At 42.5% G+C, this 17233-nt stretch overlaps 1 protein-coding gene across 1 annotated transcript in view; it reads left to right on the plus strand.

Moving 5' to 3' along the window:
• The window catches only part of LOC114042165 (zinc finger protein 436-like), a 22524-nt gene that overhangs the window by 648 nt on the left and 4643 nt on the right, over positions 1-17233 (plus strand). The window contains exons 2-4 of the mRNA XM_027860833.1: positions 1886-1968; positions 9145-9271; positions 9409-9479. Of these exons, the coding sequence (XP_027716634.1) occupies positions 1891-1968; positions 9145-9271; positions 9409-9479 (276 nt within the window). The 5' untranslated portion in view covers positions 1886-1890. The remainder of the gene's footprint in view (positions 1-1885; positions 1969-9144; positions 9272-9408; positions 9480-17233) is intronic.

Consider the following 17233-nt stretch of genomic DNA (forward strand, 5'->3'; position numbering starts at 1 on the left):
CGTCTGCTGGCATTTCCCTGGCAGACTCTGGACTGCCCTTCCCACCCCTACCCACCTTACTGGGTATTCCCTTTGTGTCTGTGTTCCATCTGCTTGTGAGTGGGTATCTTGTTTCCCTCAATGGAATGGAAGGCCCCCCGAGGACAGGGGACTGATCTCATTTTTGTCTTTGTGGCCTCGAACCTCACACAGTAGGTACTTGATAGATGCTTGTGAAGCGGTTCCTCCATTAGGAGCAATCTCATTGGTACCAGGAAAGCCAGACAGTGTCGTCCCTGAAACCAAAAGATGACCCAGTATCTCAGAGGAGGGAGGGTTTGTCATTGCTAGAACCTGTGGAGAAGCAGCAGGGTGGTGCAGTGGATAGAGCCTTGGAACTGGAGTCAGGAAGACCTGAGTTCAGATCTGGACTCAGATACTTATGAACTGTGTGACTCTGGGCAAGTCACTTCACCTGAGCTTGCCTTGGTTTCCTCAGCTGTAATATGGGGGTGAAAAGAGCACCTTCTTCCCAGGGTTGTTGTGAAGAGCAAATGAGATCTTATTTGTAGAGCATGCGGCACAGTCCCTGGCACATAATAGGTGCTTAATCAATGCTTATTCCCTTCCCCTTGTCCCCCAGAGAAGTGAGAAGAGGTCACTGGAGTTAGTAGTCTGGATAGAGCTTGAGTTCACATAGAGATGAGTGCTGTGGTCAGAAACTGGGTTTGCCAAGGATCTCAAAATAAATGGGAGGAAATGCAGGCAAGAAGGGCAGATTGCCCCTTCTAGAAATTGAACTGCAAAAAGGAAGAGAGATACAGGGCAATCTGATGAGAGGTTGGTAGGAACAATTCATAATTGTCTAAGGATGAGGGAGACTGAGGCATGTTTGTAGCAACAGGGAAGGAGCCAGTGGATAAAGCAAGACTGAAGATCTCCTGAGTCTATATGTGTGGGGAGGGGTGGAGAGAGCATAATGTTGACTAGTCATCCCAGCCAGGTTTTCCCCTGGGAACCTCAGAATTCCACTCATTTTTGCCTATGGGGCTGATGGAATATCACTAACACCCAGCTCTTCCCTCCTCTCATCTCCCTGCCAGCCCTCACTCTCACCATGTATGTCAAGCAGCTAGAAGATATCCTTTAACTTATTCCTCTTTTGAAAAAATGGAATAAATCAAAGAAAATTCACAAGAGTGTATAAAGTCAAGACAATTCTCATCAGTGAGGCCCAGGGACATACCCAGTTCTTGGCCTCATTTCACCACCCTGGTTTTCAAGGTTCTGCCTCTCCCATCACCAGCTCCCTCCTTTTCCCTCTTCTTTATTGCGTTCTCTATCTCCCAGCCCTCAAAGGAGGAGGCCTCTAAGACTCAGCCTGGGACTTTCTCTCTATACCAGGGGTTCTAAGCCTAGAGTCCATGGACTTCTTAAAATTAGTATTTTGGTAACTGCCTTTCATTGTAATTGGTTTGCCTTGCAATTCTATGTATTTTATTTCCAACCTTAAAACTGTGCTTCTAAGAAGGTGTTCCTAGGCTTCACCAGACTGGCTGCCCATGGGGTCTAAGACACAAAAAATGTTAAGAATTCCTGCTCTGCACTTTTCCCTGTGGGGATCTCCCTCCCCTCCATGTCTGAGTTATCACTTCTCTGCAGATGATTCCCCAATCTGTAACTTCACCTCCAATCTCTTTTCAGAGCTGTCTGACCTTAGATTTCAGGACTGTCTCTTCTGAGAGAGAGAGAGAGAGAGTATGTATATAAGTATGTATGCACCCATGCACATGTGGGTGCTCCCTGGGTGATGGAGTACTTCTAGCTGCTCTTAGGTGGTGTCTTGTCTAATTGGTTCAGAAATTGAAAAGCCAGCCCCCAGCTTATTTACTCTTTTTTCCCACAGGCCTGATGTCTCTTGATTGCATCCAAGGGGGCAGCCCAGAGGAGGATGGAGCATCCACCAGGGGTCTGTTGGCCCTAGGAGAGGTGAGTTGGGGTCTCCTCTCCCCCAGGACACCCTCATTGCCATGGCCAGGCTGCCATCCTGAGGCTCCTGGCAGTCAGTGAAAACTAGCTGCCGAGTAGCTGGACTTGACCCCTGGCTGTGAGGGAAGGTACCTGGAGGTCATCAGCTCCAGCTCTCTCAGTTTAGTCTGGAAACTGAAGCCAGGCAGGGAGTGTCATTTACCCAGAGTCCACCAGGAGGTCAGTAGCTCTGCTGTCTCGGGCTGAATGTGGGCTCTGAGGAGCTGCGTCACAATCCAGGCTGTGCTGTTTATTTCCTGCGTGACCTGTGACAAGCCAGATACCATCCGTGGGCCGCAGTTTTCTCATCTGCACCATTAGGGAAATTGGAATGGATGACCTCTAAGTATAAATGCCTGTTCCTGTGGTCCCAGCTCTCCTGTCCTCCCAGTACTGGGCAGGCCCCTCTCCATTAGCCAGGTCACCATTTCTTTCCCCTGTTTCCAGAACACTTTCACACACAATTTCTTTCTTTTTCTTTTAAAAATAATTCTTTGCTGATATTTTCTGTACCATACATCATTATAATATCTTATATTTCCCTCCCCAAGAGCCATCCTATATGACAAATAATGGGGGTTTTCAGAGAGAAAAAAAATTCTATATAGTCGATCAATTAGTTGAGAAAGTTTGAAAAAATGTGTTGTGTGTAATCCCTGTGGACCCCCGCCCTCCATGAAATGGTAACTTGAGGCTTTCTTCCCATCTCTCTTCATTCCAGTCACACTTGATCTTTAAAATTTTGTTGTGGTCAGTTTTGATTTTTTCTCTGTCATCGTTCTTTTCACTTACATTGTTGTAGTTACTGTGTAGATTGTCTTCTTGGCTCCGCTGACTTCCCTCTGTCAGTCCGTGTGGTACTTCCGTGCTTTTCTGTAGTAAGATCTTTAACATTAAGGTCCTGTGTCCATTTAGAATGCATTGTGGAGTGTGGTGTACGGTGCTTGTCTAAGCCTCATTTCTGCCAGGCTGCTTTCTCAGTCTTTTCTATCAAACAGGGAGTCTTTTTTCTAGCTAAGTTGTGTTTTCCATTTTATCAAACAGTGGGTTATAGAGTGATACTGCTTCTGAATCTCCCTTGTCTAGGCTATTCCACTACTTTAATGACTTTTTAACTAGTACCGGATAGTGCTGGTGCTGCTGCTTTATTGTAACATAGCTGGAGGGCTGGAAGCTCTGTCCCCCCTTTGTCCTTGCTTCCTTTTATCATTTCCCTTCGTATTCTAGATTTGTTTTTCCAAGTGAATTTTATTATTTTATCAGGCTCTATAATGTATCCTCTTGGTAACTGATTAATATAGCATTAAAAGTATAAATTGTGGTAGTATTGTCCTTTTTATTATATTGGCATGGCCTAGATGAGAGCACTGAATAATCCTCCAGCAATTTAGGTTGTCCCTCAGTTCTTTTTTTTTTTTTTGGTGAGGCAATTGGGGTTAAGTGACTTGCCCAGAGTCACACAGCTAGTGAGTGCTATGTGTCTGAGGCTGGATTTGAACTCAGGTCCTCCTGACTGCAGGGCCAGTGCTCTATCCACTGCGCCACCTCGCTGCCCCAGAAAGTGTTGTACTTTATCAAGGACTGTTTTTTGCATCTGTCCAGATGGTCATGTGGTTGGACATATTTGGGGTTTTAATATGATTCCTTATGCTCATTGTTCTCATCATGTTGAACTGTCCTTGCATCCCTGATACAAATTGCATGTCTGGCACAAATCCAGCTTGAGCATAACAAATGATTTCATGGATAAATTGCTGTAATCCGTTTGATAGGATTCTGTTGAAAATTTTTGAGTTAATATTCATAAACAATATTGGCCTATGGTTTTCTTTCCTTGTTTTTACCTTTCCCTGGTTTAAGTATTAGTGCTATATTTGTCTCCAAAAAAAAAAAAAGATTCTGGTAGGGTTCTTTCTTTCTCAGATTTTGAAAATAATTTGTAAAGTATGGGTACTAAGTATTCCTTAAAAGTCTGATAAAATTCTCCAGGAATCCATCAGATCCAGGGTTTTTTGGTAGTTCCTTTACAGCTAGATCTGTTAACTTTTCTGAGATTGGGTTATTTAAGATCTCTAGCTGGTCTTCCGATAGTGTGAGTATTTTGTATTTTTGAAGGTATTTCTATATTTCTTTTGGGCTTCAGTTTTGTTAACATCTTTGTTACTGTTCAGTTGTTTTCAACTGTATCTGACTTTTTGTGAACCCATTTGGGATTTTCTAGGCTAAGATACTGGTGTGGTTTGCTATTTCTTTCTCTAGCTCATTTTACAGATGAGGAAATGGAGACAAACAGAATTAAGTGACTTGGCCAGAGTCACACAGCTAATAAGACTCTGAGGCCAGATTTGAACTCAGGAAGATGAGTCTTCCTGACTCCAGAGCCCAGCCCTCTCTCCACCCTACCACCTAGCTGCCCTTTGTCAGCATAACTATGCATAATATGTTCAGTTTTTAAAAATTTCCTTTTGTCTCCTGTGATTTCACCTTGCTCATTTGCAATTTTATTGATTTTATTTCTGCCCACTTCTTTTTAATCAAATTAGCCAAGGGTTTATCAATTATTAGTCTTTTCAAGAAACCAGCTTTTAGTTTTAGTTTGATCATTTGTGAAGGGGGTTGTTTCAAATGCGTTTGCTCTCATTTTTAATATCTCTTCTTTTGTGCTTATTTTAGGCTTATTTGTTAATTTTCTAATATTTTAAAGTGCACATTCAGTTCATTAGTTTTTTTCTTTTTCTCTTTTGTTAACGTATGAATGTAAGGATAGGAGTTTTCCCTTGAGGACAACTTTAGCTGCATTTTAGAAACTTTGATATGTTGCTTCATCTTTAGCATTTTCTTTTACATAGTTATTCATTATTTCTGTAGTTTTTTCTTTTAAAAAATTTTTTTCATTTATTTATTTTGAAAATTCACTTCAAAATTTTTTCAATTTCAGAGTCTCTCCTTCCCTCCATACCCATTGAGAAGACAGGCAATATGATACCAGTTATACATGTGATGCTATGAAAAACATATTTCTCATTTACCCATGTTGCAAAAAAAAATTTTTAAAGGCAAGAAAAATAAAGTATAAAACAATATCCTTCAATCTGCTCTCAGAGTTCATCAGTTATTTCTCTAGAGGAGGATAGCATTTTTCATTATGAGTCCTTTGCAATTGTATTGCATCATTGTATTGATCAGAGCAACTGAATCTTTCACATTTGATCGTCATTACAGTGTTTGTGTTAATGTGTACAATGTTCTCCTGGTTCTACTCACTTCTCAATGCATCAGTTCATTTAAGTCTTGCCAGGTTTTTCTACAAACCTGCTCATCATTTCTTATAGCACAATAATGTTCCATCACACCCTATGATTTGTTCTTTAGTCTGCTCATTATTTAAGATTTCATTGTTAATTCTCCATTTGGGTCTGTATGTTTTGTTTATGATCCCAAAATCAATTTATATTCTTATTACATTATGGTCTAAAGGATGTATTGACTGTTTTTGCCTTTTTACATGTGTTTGCAATATCTTTGTGCTTTAGTACATGGTCATATTTTGTAAAAAGCCCATATGGTTAAGAGAAATATGTACCTTCTCTTGCTGTCCCATTTAGAAGACACCAAAAGTCTTTTAATTCCAGTTTCTACAGAATTTTGCTCACTTCCATATTTTCCCCAATTAGACTTATCCCAGACTGATAGAGGGATATTGAAGTCTTCTGTCACTATTGCATTACTGTCTGTGTCTTACTGAAGCTCTGATAATGTTTCTTTCATGAATTCGGATATTAAGGCATTTGGAGCATATGATTTTGTTAGCAATATTGGTTTATTGTCTGTGGTTCCTTTCAGCATGGCATCGTTTCTTTGTTTGTCCCTTTTTATTTTTGGAATGTTTGTTTTTGCTTTGGCCCCTAGCATGATAGCATTGCCTGTCTTTTTGGATTTACCTGATTCATAGTAAATTTTTTTTCCATCTCCTCGAGTTTTATTTTGCATATGTCTTTGTTTTTTAAATGTGTTTCTTTTAAGCAACAGATTGTGGGTTTGGTTTTCTTATCCAACCTGTCATTCTTTTTTGTTTTATTGGATTACTTAAAATTGAGTTAGGTTCCCATTTTCTTTCATCTATCTTCAAGACTGGGTTTTTTTTTAAGTTTTGATTTTTCCCCCCAGTCTTCTGTAAATAAAATATTTTGTTTTTTCAGTTACTTTACTTTTGTCTTTTTTTTTTAAGGTGACCCTGCCCCCCTGGCTCTTTTCCCTTTACCCCTGACCCCTTTCTTATTTGTTCCTCCTTTCCCTTTAGGGTTTTTTTTTTTAGTTCCTCTATCCTACTTTTATATGATTATCTATTTCTACCTTTTCTTTTTTCTCTCAGTCAGATTCCGCCTTCCTCCTGCCCCTTCAGCTTGTCTTGTTCATTAGTTCTTTTAATTTTTCCTTTTGTACCCCTTTCAAAAAAGAATTTCTTTCATTCCCTTCATTATCCGCATGGCCCCTATAATCTTCTGGTCTCTCTCTTCTCTCTGTAGTCATCTCATCGAAGTTTCCAGGGTGTCTATTCTAGGTTATGTCTTGTGGGCACTTTCTGCCGCTGCCTGGAAGAGTTTCCCCCAGGGATCCCCTTTTCTACTGTGCCTCACTGTCAGAACAACATCACTTACTGCAGGTATCAAAGAGGGCACTCTCCTGTAGTCAGGTAACCTTGCCCTCCCCCCCATCCCCTCCCTTGTCCATCTTCTTTTTCCCCTATGTTTGCTTGGAGATCTCCCTGAGTGAAGCCTTCTCCTCCCTCTCCTCAAGGAGACATTTGCCCCCTGGAGTTCCAGCTCCCACTTACCAGAGCAAGTGGACTTTTCAGGCACCAAATCCTCCAGGCCTCACCCAGCAAAAAGAATTCATCAGGAAACCCCATTCCACCTCCAGTGTGAGGCCTCCTTTCCCATCTTTGCTTTCCTCCTCATCCACTCCCCCGCAGGCTCTTCTCCTCTTTGCTAGCACTTGATTTGACCCCAGTTCATCAATCCCTCCTTTTTATTCCCCTGTTCTTTTCTTCATCTTCATGTACTGTCCCATGTTGTAAAAATAGTCCCACAAAAGAAGCATCAGTTCACCTTTGGAGGGTGTTGCCAGGTTCTGTCCACCTCTTCACTGATTCCTGTCCCAGATTTCTACCTCCACCCTGTCTGCTTGTGTGCATTTAGAAAGAAGTCTCTTCCTGGTCTCTCTCTTGTCCTCTGTTGCTGTTGGTTTTTTTTTTTTTTTTGCCTGATGCATTTATTCATTCTTCCTGCATTTCTGTTGTTTGGGGTGTTCAGAAGCAAATAACCTCTTCAGTTCTGGTTTTCTTTCTAAAAATGTTTCAAACTTTTCTTTCTCACTTAACATCCATCTTTTGTCACATTTGGAGGATAGGTCACCCGGGGCTGCATCCTGAGCTTTAATGCTCTTTGGATCATATACTTTCATTCTCTCTTCCATTTTCTAGTGGATGAGAAATATTCTTGTGTTATTCAAATTTGCTTTGTATTTGAAGGTCTTTCTCCTGAAGGCTTTCAGAACTTGTTGATTCTGAATTGAGTTATTAAATGTAACCACTGTGTGTCTTGGAGTTTGCAGCCTTGGGTTGTTTTTTTTTTTCCTGGAGGCAATATGTGAAGTCTTTCCATTGGAATTTCATTTTCTATGTTTAGAAGGGCTGGATGGTTCTGTTCTATTATTTCTTTCATTATGATGTTAAGTTTTTTTGTCCTGTCATGTTCTTCTGGGAAGCTTCTTAGGATCTTTAGCTTGCCTTCATACATACTATCAATGTTTTGCTTGCATAGTGAGCATTTTTTCTTTTAGTATTCTTGTTTTTTTCTCCTCTACTTCTGGATTGTCTTTCACGTCTGTGCATTTGAATTCCTAATCTATTGTTCTCTCTTTAGTTTCTTTGGAGAGGCTTGCCATGGCAGATTCAAGGTTTTCTATCCTTCTCCTAGTTTTGTTGTGCAGGCCAGAAATTCTGCCCTCATAGTTCTTATTTTTTGTTTTAAACACTCAGGATCAGGATGCTGTGGCTCTGTGTCCTAAAATTCCACAAATTCCACTGTCTCTTTATTCTGCGGTATTTATTCATGATACCTGAACTCATTTACTAGATCTGGAGGCCAGATTTCCTTCTGTTTTTACTGTTTTTCCTATTGAGTTATCTGTTTATGTTCAGGGTCTTTGAGATTTCTTCTTCCTGAAATCTTTGGTACTCTCTGCCTTCCCTCCCCACACCACCTCTTTAATTTCTTTATTTTTCACTTCTGACTCTCTCTACTCTGCTTGTGGTTTCCTTGGGGGCTAGATGTCTAAGCATCTCAGCCTCCTTCCACTCTGCCCAAATGGATTTTGGGATGGTCAGAATTGGCTCCAGCTGGATGCTGGGCTCTTTCCCTCAGGCTTGGTGGAATGATACACAGACCTGCCTATTCATGGTCTCCTGTCCTGGTGACTTTTCCCATTCTCTGTTTCTTAGTTCTCCAGCCTAGCAGTGAAAGTTCAGAGCTTGCTTTCCCTGCATGGACAGTTCAGAGCTTTGCAGCACTGGTGCTTCTTGGTTGCAGCCCCTGGCAGGCTTTTGCTACTGAAGGGCTATAACTAAACTGGCTGTTGAAGCTCAAGATAACTTACACAGCCTGCAGCTAGGGTCTTCATAGTACTGGAAAAAGGGAGGGGGAACAGGGATGCAGGGGTAGGATTTGATATAAGCCTGTGTCATGTCCTTGGGTCTGCTAGTCCAGCTTCATTGCCTGTATTGTGGGAGGTATGGCAGGAGTCCTGAGTGAGCCTAGGGGCATTGATCATCAGTTCCTAGGTTTGGGGGTTTTTGTTTTTTACATTGTTTTAGATTCTTGTTGTCCTCGACCATGGAAACAGCTTAAGTAGCTTTATTTTTGGTGCATAATTTGTTTTGGGGGACATTTGAGAGGTTGTAGGAGCTGGAGAAGATATCTAGCCCACCATCTTAGTACTCATGTGACCTCGAAATCATCTACATCCACTTTGTGTCTGTTATAGGCCCTTCCCCACTGCCAACATTTCCTTCTCCGCCCACCAGGGCTGTATAAGAATATGGCACGTGGGCTAGCATGAGTGTGTTTGATGTTTCAGGAAGCAGTCACCTTCAGGGATGTGGCCTTGGACTTCACCTGGGAGGAGTGGGGATGCTTGAGTGCTGCTCAGAGGAAGCTCTACAGAGATGTGATGCTGGAGAACTACAGGAACCTGGTCTCCCTGGGTAAGGACGCCTCCCCTTGGGAACTGGGGTCTGCCCTGGGGAATCAGGGCTCTTGAGTGTGGAGCACAGACCTGTAGGACCCCTTCATTGGCTCAGCTGAGGGGCTTCTGAAATCAGGAGTTCTTGTTGCCCTTTAGGCATAGCGGCAGGGTGTATCTTCACCTTCCCTGGGCTCTTCTTGGTCAGGGGGACTCCCCAAGATGCCCCTGTAGAGAGTTCCATAGGTTGGAGTTACTTTTCTGGTCCTGGCAGGACCATTGGAGGTCATCTACTGCAAACCTTTCATTGTTAAGTGGAAGAAACTGGCCCAAAAGTTGGGAAGTGGTAGGTGCAAGGTCACCCTGCAAGGGAACGTTAGACTGGGGACTTGAACTGGGATCTCTGTAGTCCCAGCCCAGGATAATTTTAATTGGCAATCAATCAATCAAACAAACATACATTTGTTAAGTGCCTACTGTATACCAGGAACTGTGCTAAGCAGCAGGTGTACAGAAAGAGGTAAAAGACAGTCTCTGCTCTCAAAGCGTTTACAGTCTAACGGGGAGCCAACATGCAAATAAAACATATACAAATCAAACTCTGTGTAGGTCAAATAGGAAATCATTAAAAGAGGAAAAGCCCTGGAATTAAGAGGGGGTGGGCTTCCTGTACAAGGTGGGTTTTATTTGAGACTTGAAGGAAGCTGGGAAGGTCAGTGGTCTGAGGAGAGGAGGAAGAATATTCCAGTCCTGGGGAACAGCCAAAGAAAATGCCAGGAGGAGAGAGATGGTCTTATTTGTAGATCAGCCAGGAGGCGATGTTCACTGGGTTGAAGAATAGGTGTGGGGGAGTGAGTTGTAAGAAGAGGGGAAGGTCATGAAGGGCTTTGAAGGACAAGCAGAGGATTTTGTATTGGATCCTAGAGGCAATGGGGAGCCCCTGGAGGTTATTGACTAGGGGGGTGATGTGATCAGACCTATGCTTTAGGAATATGGGGGATGGATTGGAGAGGGGTGGGTCTTGAGGAAGGCAGACCCCCCCCCCAGCAGCCATTGAAGTAGCCTAAGGTGAGGAGGGCCCACACCAGTGTTGGGGCAATATCGGAGGAGAAAAGGAGGCATATTTGGGAGATATTACAAAGATGAAGTCAACAGACTTTGGGACATGAGAGATACTGAGGAATTCAGGCTGGCTCCTAGGTTGTGAGCCTGGGGACTAAAAGGATAGTGTTGCCCTTTACAGTGATAGAAAAGGTAGGAGTGAGAGTTTAAATGGAAAGATGATGATTTCTGTTTGGGACATTTTGAATTTAAGATGACCATGGCCATCTTATAAAATGATCTGGAGAAGGCAATGGCATACCACTCCAGTATCTTTGAAAAGAAAACCCCAAATGGGGTCATAAAGAGTTGGACATGCCTGAAAAACAACTGAACTAGAAAACTGGTCATCCAGTTCAGGATGTCAGAAAGGCAGATGGAGATCAACAAGGAGATTGGTGCAGGAAAGGTCAATTTGAGAACCATTAGCATAGAGATGATAATTAAATCCATGTGAGCCGATAAAACCCCCAAGTGAAGAGGTATGGAGGGAAAAGAGAAGAGGATGCAGGACAGAGCCCTGAGGAACACCTGAGAGGGCATGAGCAAGGCCAAGGAATCAGAGAAGGTGTGGTCACATACTTGAGAGGAGGAGAACCAGGAGAGGGCAGTGTCCAGAAAACCTAGAGAGGAGAGAATATCTATGAAGGGGGATCAACCAATGCTGGGGTTGCTAGAAGCTACAGAGAGGTCAGGAAGGATGAGGACTAGGTGAGAGCCATTGGTTTTGGCCACTGAGTTATCATTAGTCACTTTGGAGAGAGCACTTTCAGGGGAATGATAAGGTCAGAAGCTGGATTATAGGGGTTAAAAAGAGTGGGAGGAGAGAAAGTGGAGGCACATTTAGTAGCCTTTGAAGCCTTTTTGAGGAGTTTCACCACCAAGGGCAAAAAGCTACAGGACCATAATTACTGGGGACGGAGTAATCAAATGAGGACTTTTTGAGGGGTCAGCCTTGGTCTGGAGTCAGGCCACCTCATCATGTGAGATGGGGAAAGGAAGGAAGAGACAGAAAGCCCTGAGTGACGGGAGGTGAGGAGAAGGAGCTCAAGGTGAATGGCCTGTTTTTTCTGTAAAATGGGAGGCATGGTCTCAATGGAGAGTAGGAGGAAGGGGAGCCATGGGAGATTTGAGGAGAGATGAGAAGGTTTCAAAGAGCTGCTGTGCAGAGGGGGACAGGGGATTCATAAGGGAGGTAGAGTAGAATTGCCTCGCAGCAGTGAGGGCTCAGGTGAGGCTGTGTAACATAAATTTGTAGAAGACCCAGTCAGAATGGTTGCATAATTTTCTCTATCTTTATTTAGCAGCAAGGGTGTAAGAGCAAAAGTGACAAATGGTTGAAGTGATCTAAGGCTGAGACTCAGCTGGGTGTAATCGGAGACATCATAAAGGGGTTGGGGTTCAAGAGAAGAGTGCAAATGTACTGTTTTACTGGTTCACCAAGGGGTCAGGGTGGGGAGAAGAGGAGAGGACGACAACCTGGGGGTGAGTTGAAGGGTCAAGGGATTTGAGGTTACGGTGTGGATGAAGAATAGGGTTGTGTAAGGGAAGACTGAGAGAGAGGTGAACAACCCGTAGATTATGGTCAGATAAGGGGATTTCAGAATTCTGGACCACAGAAGTAGCCCATTTGTGGGTGATGGCAACATCAAGGGTATGACCATCTTTGTGTATAGCTGGAGTAGGTTGGAGGTGGAGGAATGAATGGTTAGTTTGAAAGAGAGGCATTATTGGGGTGAAGCCAAAATGGCGGAGGGAAAGCAGTGACTTGTTTGAGCTCTCCCCCCAAACCCTTCCAAATACCTGTAAAAAATGGTTTTAAACAAATTCTAAAGCAGCAGAACCCACAAAAAAACAGAGTGAAACAAATTTCCAGCCAAAGTTAGCCTGGATGGTTGATTGGAAAGGTATATTGTGTTGGGCTGGGAGAGGAGTGCAGTTTGGCATGCGCGCACAGGCCACAGCAACCCTGGAGCAGGCCTCAGAGGGCTGAATTGCGGGCAGCTGTGGTGATTTCCAGACTTCTCAACCCACGAACACCAAAGATAACTTAGAAGGTCAGTGGGAAAAGTCTGTGACTGCGGTGAGAGAAGGAGCTAGGTCTCAGCCACCCTCCGGGCCACGGCTGTTTCCTGAGCTTCTAGCCCACAGACTGAGGGGGAATTGAGTGGCTGATCAGAGGGGCATTGCAGGGATCTCTTTGCCAGTGCCGAGGCAGGAATCTCTTGCTTTACTGGTGCTTGGATCTGGGTCACAGTTCTGAGGGGTGGTCCTGGGGCGAGGAAGAGCACTGGTGCGGTGGAGCCTGTTGTGTCTGTAGAGAGGAAACACCTCACTGCTTATCATACCACCTTGGAAGAAATGAAAATTTACAGGTCCCTAGAAGTATCTCTGAAAACAGCTATACAAACCCCCAAAGCTTGGGACAGTACATTCTCCACATTGGAAGCAGACTTTTACCTTAACAAAGAGTTTAAAACTCAAGTAATTGGCCAGGATCATAAGTAAGCAGTGCAAAAAGAGTCAGACTATATTATCTTACTTTGGTGACAAAGAAGATCAAAACATACAACCAGAAGAAGACAACAAAGCCAGAGCTCCTACATTCAAAGCCTCCAAGAAAAATATGAATCAGTCCCAGGCCTTGGAAAAGCTCAAAAGGGATTTTGAGAAGCAAGTAAGAGAAGTAGAGGAAAAACTGAGAGTGATGCAAGAAAATCATGAAAAACAAGTCAATAGCTTGCTAAAGGAGACCCAAAACATACTGAAGAAAATAACACCTTAAAAAATAGCCTAACCCAAATGGCAAAAGAGGTCCAAAAAGCCAATGAGAAGGAGAATGCCCTAAAAAGCAAAATTGGCCAAATGGAAAAGGAAGTCCAAAAGATTACTGAAGAAAATAGTTACTTAAAAATTAGAATAGAGCAGTTGGAAGCTAGTGACTTTATGAGAAATCAAGACACTGTAAAACAAATCCAAAAGAATAAAAAATTAGAAAACAATGTGAAATATCTCATTGGAAAAAGAAATGACCTGGAAAATAGATCCAGGAGAGACAATTTAAAAATTATTGGACTGTCTGAAAGCCATGATCAAAAAAAGGGCCTAGACATCATCTTTCAAGAAATTATCCAGGAAAACTGTCCTGATATTTTAGAACCAGAGGGCAAAATAGAAATTTAAAGAATCCACCGATCTCCCCCTGAAAGAGATCCCCAAAGGAAAACTCCTAGGAATATTGTAGCCAAATTCCAGAGTTCCCAGGTCAAGGAGAAAATATTACAAGCAGCCAGAAAGAAACAATTCAAGTATTGTGGAAACACAATCAGGATAACACAAGATTTAGCTGCTTCTACATTAAGGGACCGCAGGGCATGGAATATAATATTCCAGAGAGCAAAGGAGATAGGATTACAACCAAGAATCACCTACCCAACAAAACTGAGTATATTCCTGCAGGGGAAAAAATGGTCATTCAGTGACAGAGAGGACGTTCAAGCATTCTTGATGAAAAGATCAGAGCTGAATAGAAAATTTGGCTTTCAAATACAAGACTCAAGTGGAACATGAAGAGGTAAACAGGAAAGAGAAAATCATAAGAGACTTATTAAGGTTGAACTGTTTACATTCCTGCATGGAAAGATGATATTTGTAACTCATGAGACCTTTGTCAGTATTAGGGTAGTTGGAGGGGAAAAATTTTTATATACATATATATATATAGATATAGATAGATAGATAGAGGGCACAGGGTGAGTTGAAAATGAAGGGGTCATATCTGGAGAATAAAATTAAGGGGTGAGAGAGGATTATACTAGGAGAAAGAGAAAGGGAGAGGTAGAACGGGGTAAATTATCTCACAAAAAAAAAACCCAAAAAAGAAAAGGCTCTTGCAGTGGAGGGGAAATGGGGGAAGGTGGGAGGGAATGAGTGAATCTTATTCTCATAGGATTTGACTTAAGGAGGGAATAACATACACACTCAATTGGGTGTGGAAATCTGTCTTACCCTACAGGAAAGTGGGGGGTGGAAGGGGACAAGAGAGTAGGGGAATGATAGAGAGGAGGACAGATTGGGAAAGGGGGTAATCAGAAGCAAATACTTCCGAGGAGGGACAGGGTCAAAAGAAAGAATAGAATAAATGGAGGGAGGGCAGGATAGGATTAAGGGAAATACAGTTATTTTTTCACAGCATGTCTACTATGGAAGTGTTCTGCATAACTGCACATGTATAGCCTATATTTAGTTGCTTGCCTTATCAATGAGGGTGGGTGGGGAGGGAGAAAGGGAGAAAATTTGGAACCCAAAGTTTTAAAAACACATGTTTAAAAAAAAGTTTTCACATGCAACTGGGAAATAAGAAATACAGGAAATGGGGTACAGAAATCCATCCTGCCCTACAGGAAAATTGAAGGGGAAGGGGATAAGAGAAGGGGGGAGAGATAGAAGAGAAGGCAGACTAGGGGAAGGGGTATTTAGAATGCATGCCAACTTGGGGTGGGGGGAGAGGTGAGATAGGGTAAAAATTTAGAACTCAAAATCTTGTGGAATTTCATTTTTTTTTAAATGTAAAGAAAGAAGAAACAGAAAAAGAAAAAAGAAAGAAAGAAAAACAACTGACCTGGAAAATAGATCCAGGAGAGACAATTTAAAAATTATTGGACTATCTGAAAGCCATTATCAGAAAAAGAGCCTAGACATCATCTTTCAAGAAATTATCCAGGAAAACTGCCCTGATATTATAGAACTAGAGGACAAAATAGAAATTGAAAGAATCCACCGATCTCCCCCTGAAAGAGATCCCCAAAGGAAAACTCCTAGGAATATTGTAGCCAAATTCCAGAGTTCCCAGGTCAAGGAGAAAATACTACAAGCAGCCAGAAAGAAACAATTCAAGTATTGTGGAAACACAATCAGGATAACACAAGATTTAGCTGCTTCTACATTAAGGGACTGCAGGGCATGGAATATAATATTCCAGAGAGCAAAGGAGATAGGATTACAACCAAGAATCACCTACCCAACAAAACTGAGTATATTTCTGCGGGGGAAAAAATGGTCATTCAGTGACACAAAGGACTTTCAAGCATTCTTGATGAAAAGACCAGAGCTGAATAGAAAATTTGATTTTCAAATACAAGACTCAAGTGGAACATGAAGAGATAAACAGGAAAGAGAAAATCATAAGAGACTTATTAAGGTTGAACTGTTTACATTTCTGCATGGAAAGATGATATTTGTAACTCATGAGACCTTTGTCAGTATTAGGGTAGTTGGAGGGGAAAAAATTTTATGTACGTATATATAGATGTAGATAGATAGATAGAGGGCACAGGGTGAGTTGAAAATGAAGAGGTCATATCTGGAGAATAAAATTAAGGGATGAGAGAAGATTATACTAGGAGAAGGAGAAAGGGAGAGGTAGAACGGGGTAAATTATCTCACAAAAAAAAAAAAACCCAAAAAAGAAAAGGCTCTTGCAGTGGAGGGGAAATGGGGAAAGGTGAGAGGTAATGAGTGAATCTTATTCTCATAGAATTTGGCTTAAGGAGGGAATAACATACACACTCAATTGGGTGTGGAAATCTGTCTCACCCTACAGGAAAATGTGGGGGGGAAGGGGACAAGGGAGTAGGGGAATGATAGAGAGGAGGGCAGATTGGGAAAGGGGGTAATCAGAAGCAAATACTTCTGAGGAGGATCAGGGTCAAAAGAAATAATAGAATAAATGAGGGAGAGCAGGATAAGATTAAGGGAAATAGAGTTAGTTTTTCACAGCATGTCTACTATGGAAGTGTTCTACATAACTGCACATGTATAGCCTATATTTAGTAGCTTGCCTTATCAATGAGGGTGGGTGGGGAGGGAGAAAGGGAGAAAATTTGGAACCCAAAATTTTAAAAGCACATGTTTAAAAAAAATGTTTTCACATGCAATTGGGAAATAAGAAATACGGAAATAGGGTACAGAAGTCCATCCTGCCCTACAGGAAAATTGAAGGGGAAGGGGATAAGAGAAGGGGGGGAGAGATAGAAGGGAGGGCAGATTGGGGCAGGGGTATTTAGAATGCATGCCATCTTGGGGTGGGGGGAGGGGCAAGATCGGGTGAAAATTTGGAACTCAAAATCTTGTGGAAGTAAATGTTGAAAACAAAAAAATAAATAAAAATTACCATAATATAAAAATTTTTTTAAAAATAAAACAAAAGAAGAGTTTATAAAAAAAAAAAGGAAAGGCATTATTTATGTGGAATCACCTACTTTAAGGGCCTGAGTTGGGGAGGAGAGAAAAATTGTGAGCCAGGTATCAGACTCATTTAGGAAGGAAGGGGAATGACCCAGGGTTCTGTAGACACCAGCTACCATGTTTTTTATTGGGCGATAGAGATTAAACATCTAAACCTCAAAGGAAGAGAGTTAATAAGTGAAGGAGGAAGGGGGAGAACCTGGAAATGGCAATGGGGAGTAAAGAGGATTCCAACTCTTCTCCCATTACCAGTGAGCCAATGAGAATGAGAGAAGGAGCAGCCAAGACTGGGGAGGGGGGGCCAGGGGGCTGGGTCATTGAGGGGGCCAGGGGGCTGGGTCACTGGGGGGGGCCAGGGGGCTGGGTCACTGTGGAGAGCCTGGTTTCACTGAGAGCTAGTAGATGGAAAGAGTGGGAGAAGACTAGATTGAAGATGAAAGAACTATGTTGTCTATGGAGCAGGCATTGCCAAGGGCACGCTGGATGGGGTCGGTGGAGTTAGGAGAAAGCTTTGGGGTGGGAGGATTGGGGGGATGGGAATGAGGAATGGGGAGAGGTGGAGAGAGTGGGTTTGCATGATGATCTGCAGGAGCCTTCTGGGTCTCGTGGGTCCAGGTTCCTCAGGGTCCGCCAAGGT

Source organism: Vombatus ursinus, unplaced genomic scaffold (assembly GCF_900497805.2).
Source record: "Vombatus ursinus unplaced genomic scaffold, bare-nosed wombat genome assembly UNPS02014270.1, whole genome shotgun sequence".
In the NCBI taxonomy this organism is placed as follows: domain Eukaryota; kingdom Metazoa; phylum Chordata; class Mammalia; order Diprotodontia; family Vombatidae; genus Vombatus; species Vombatus ursinus.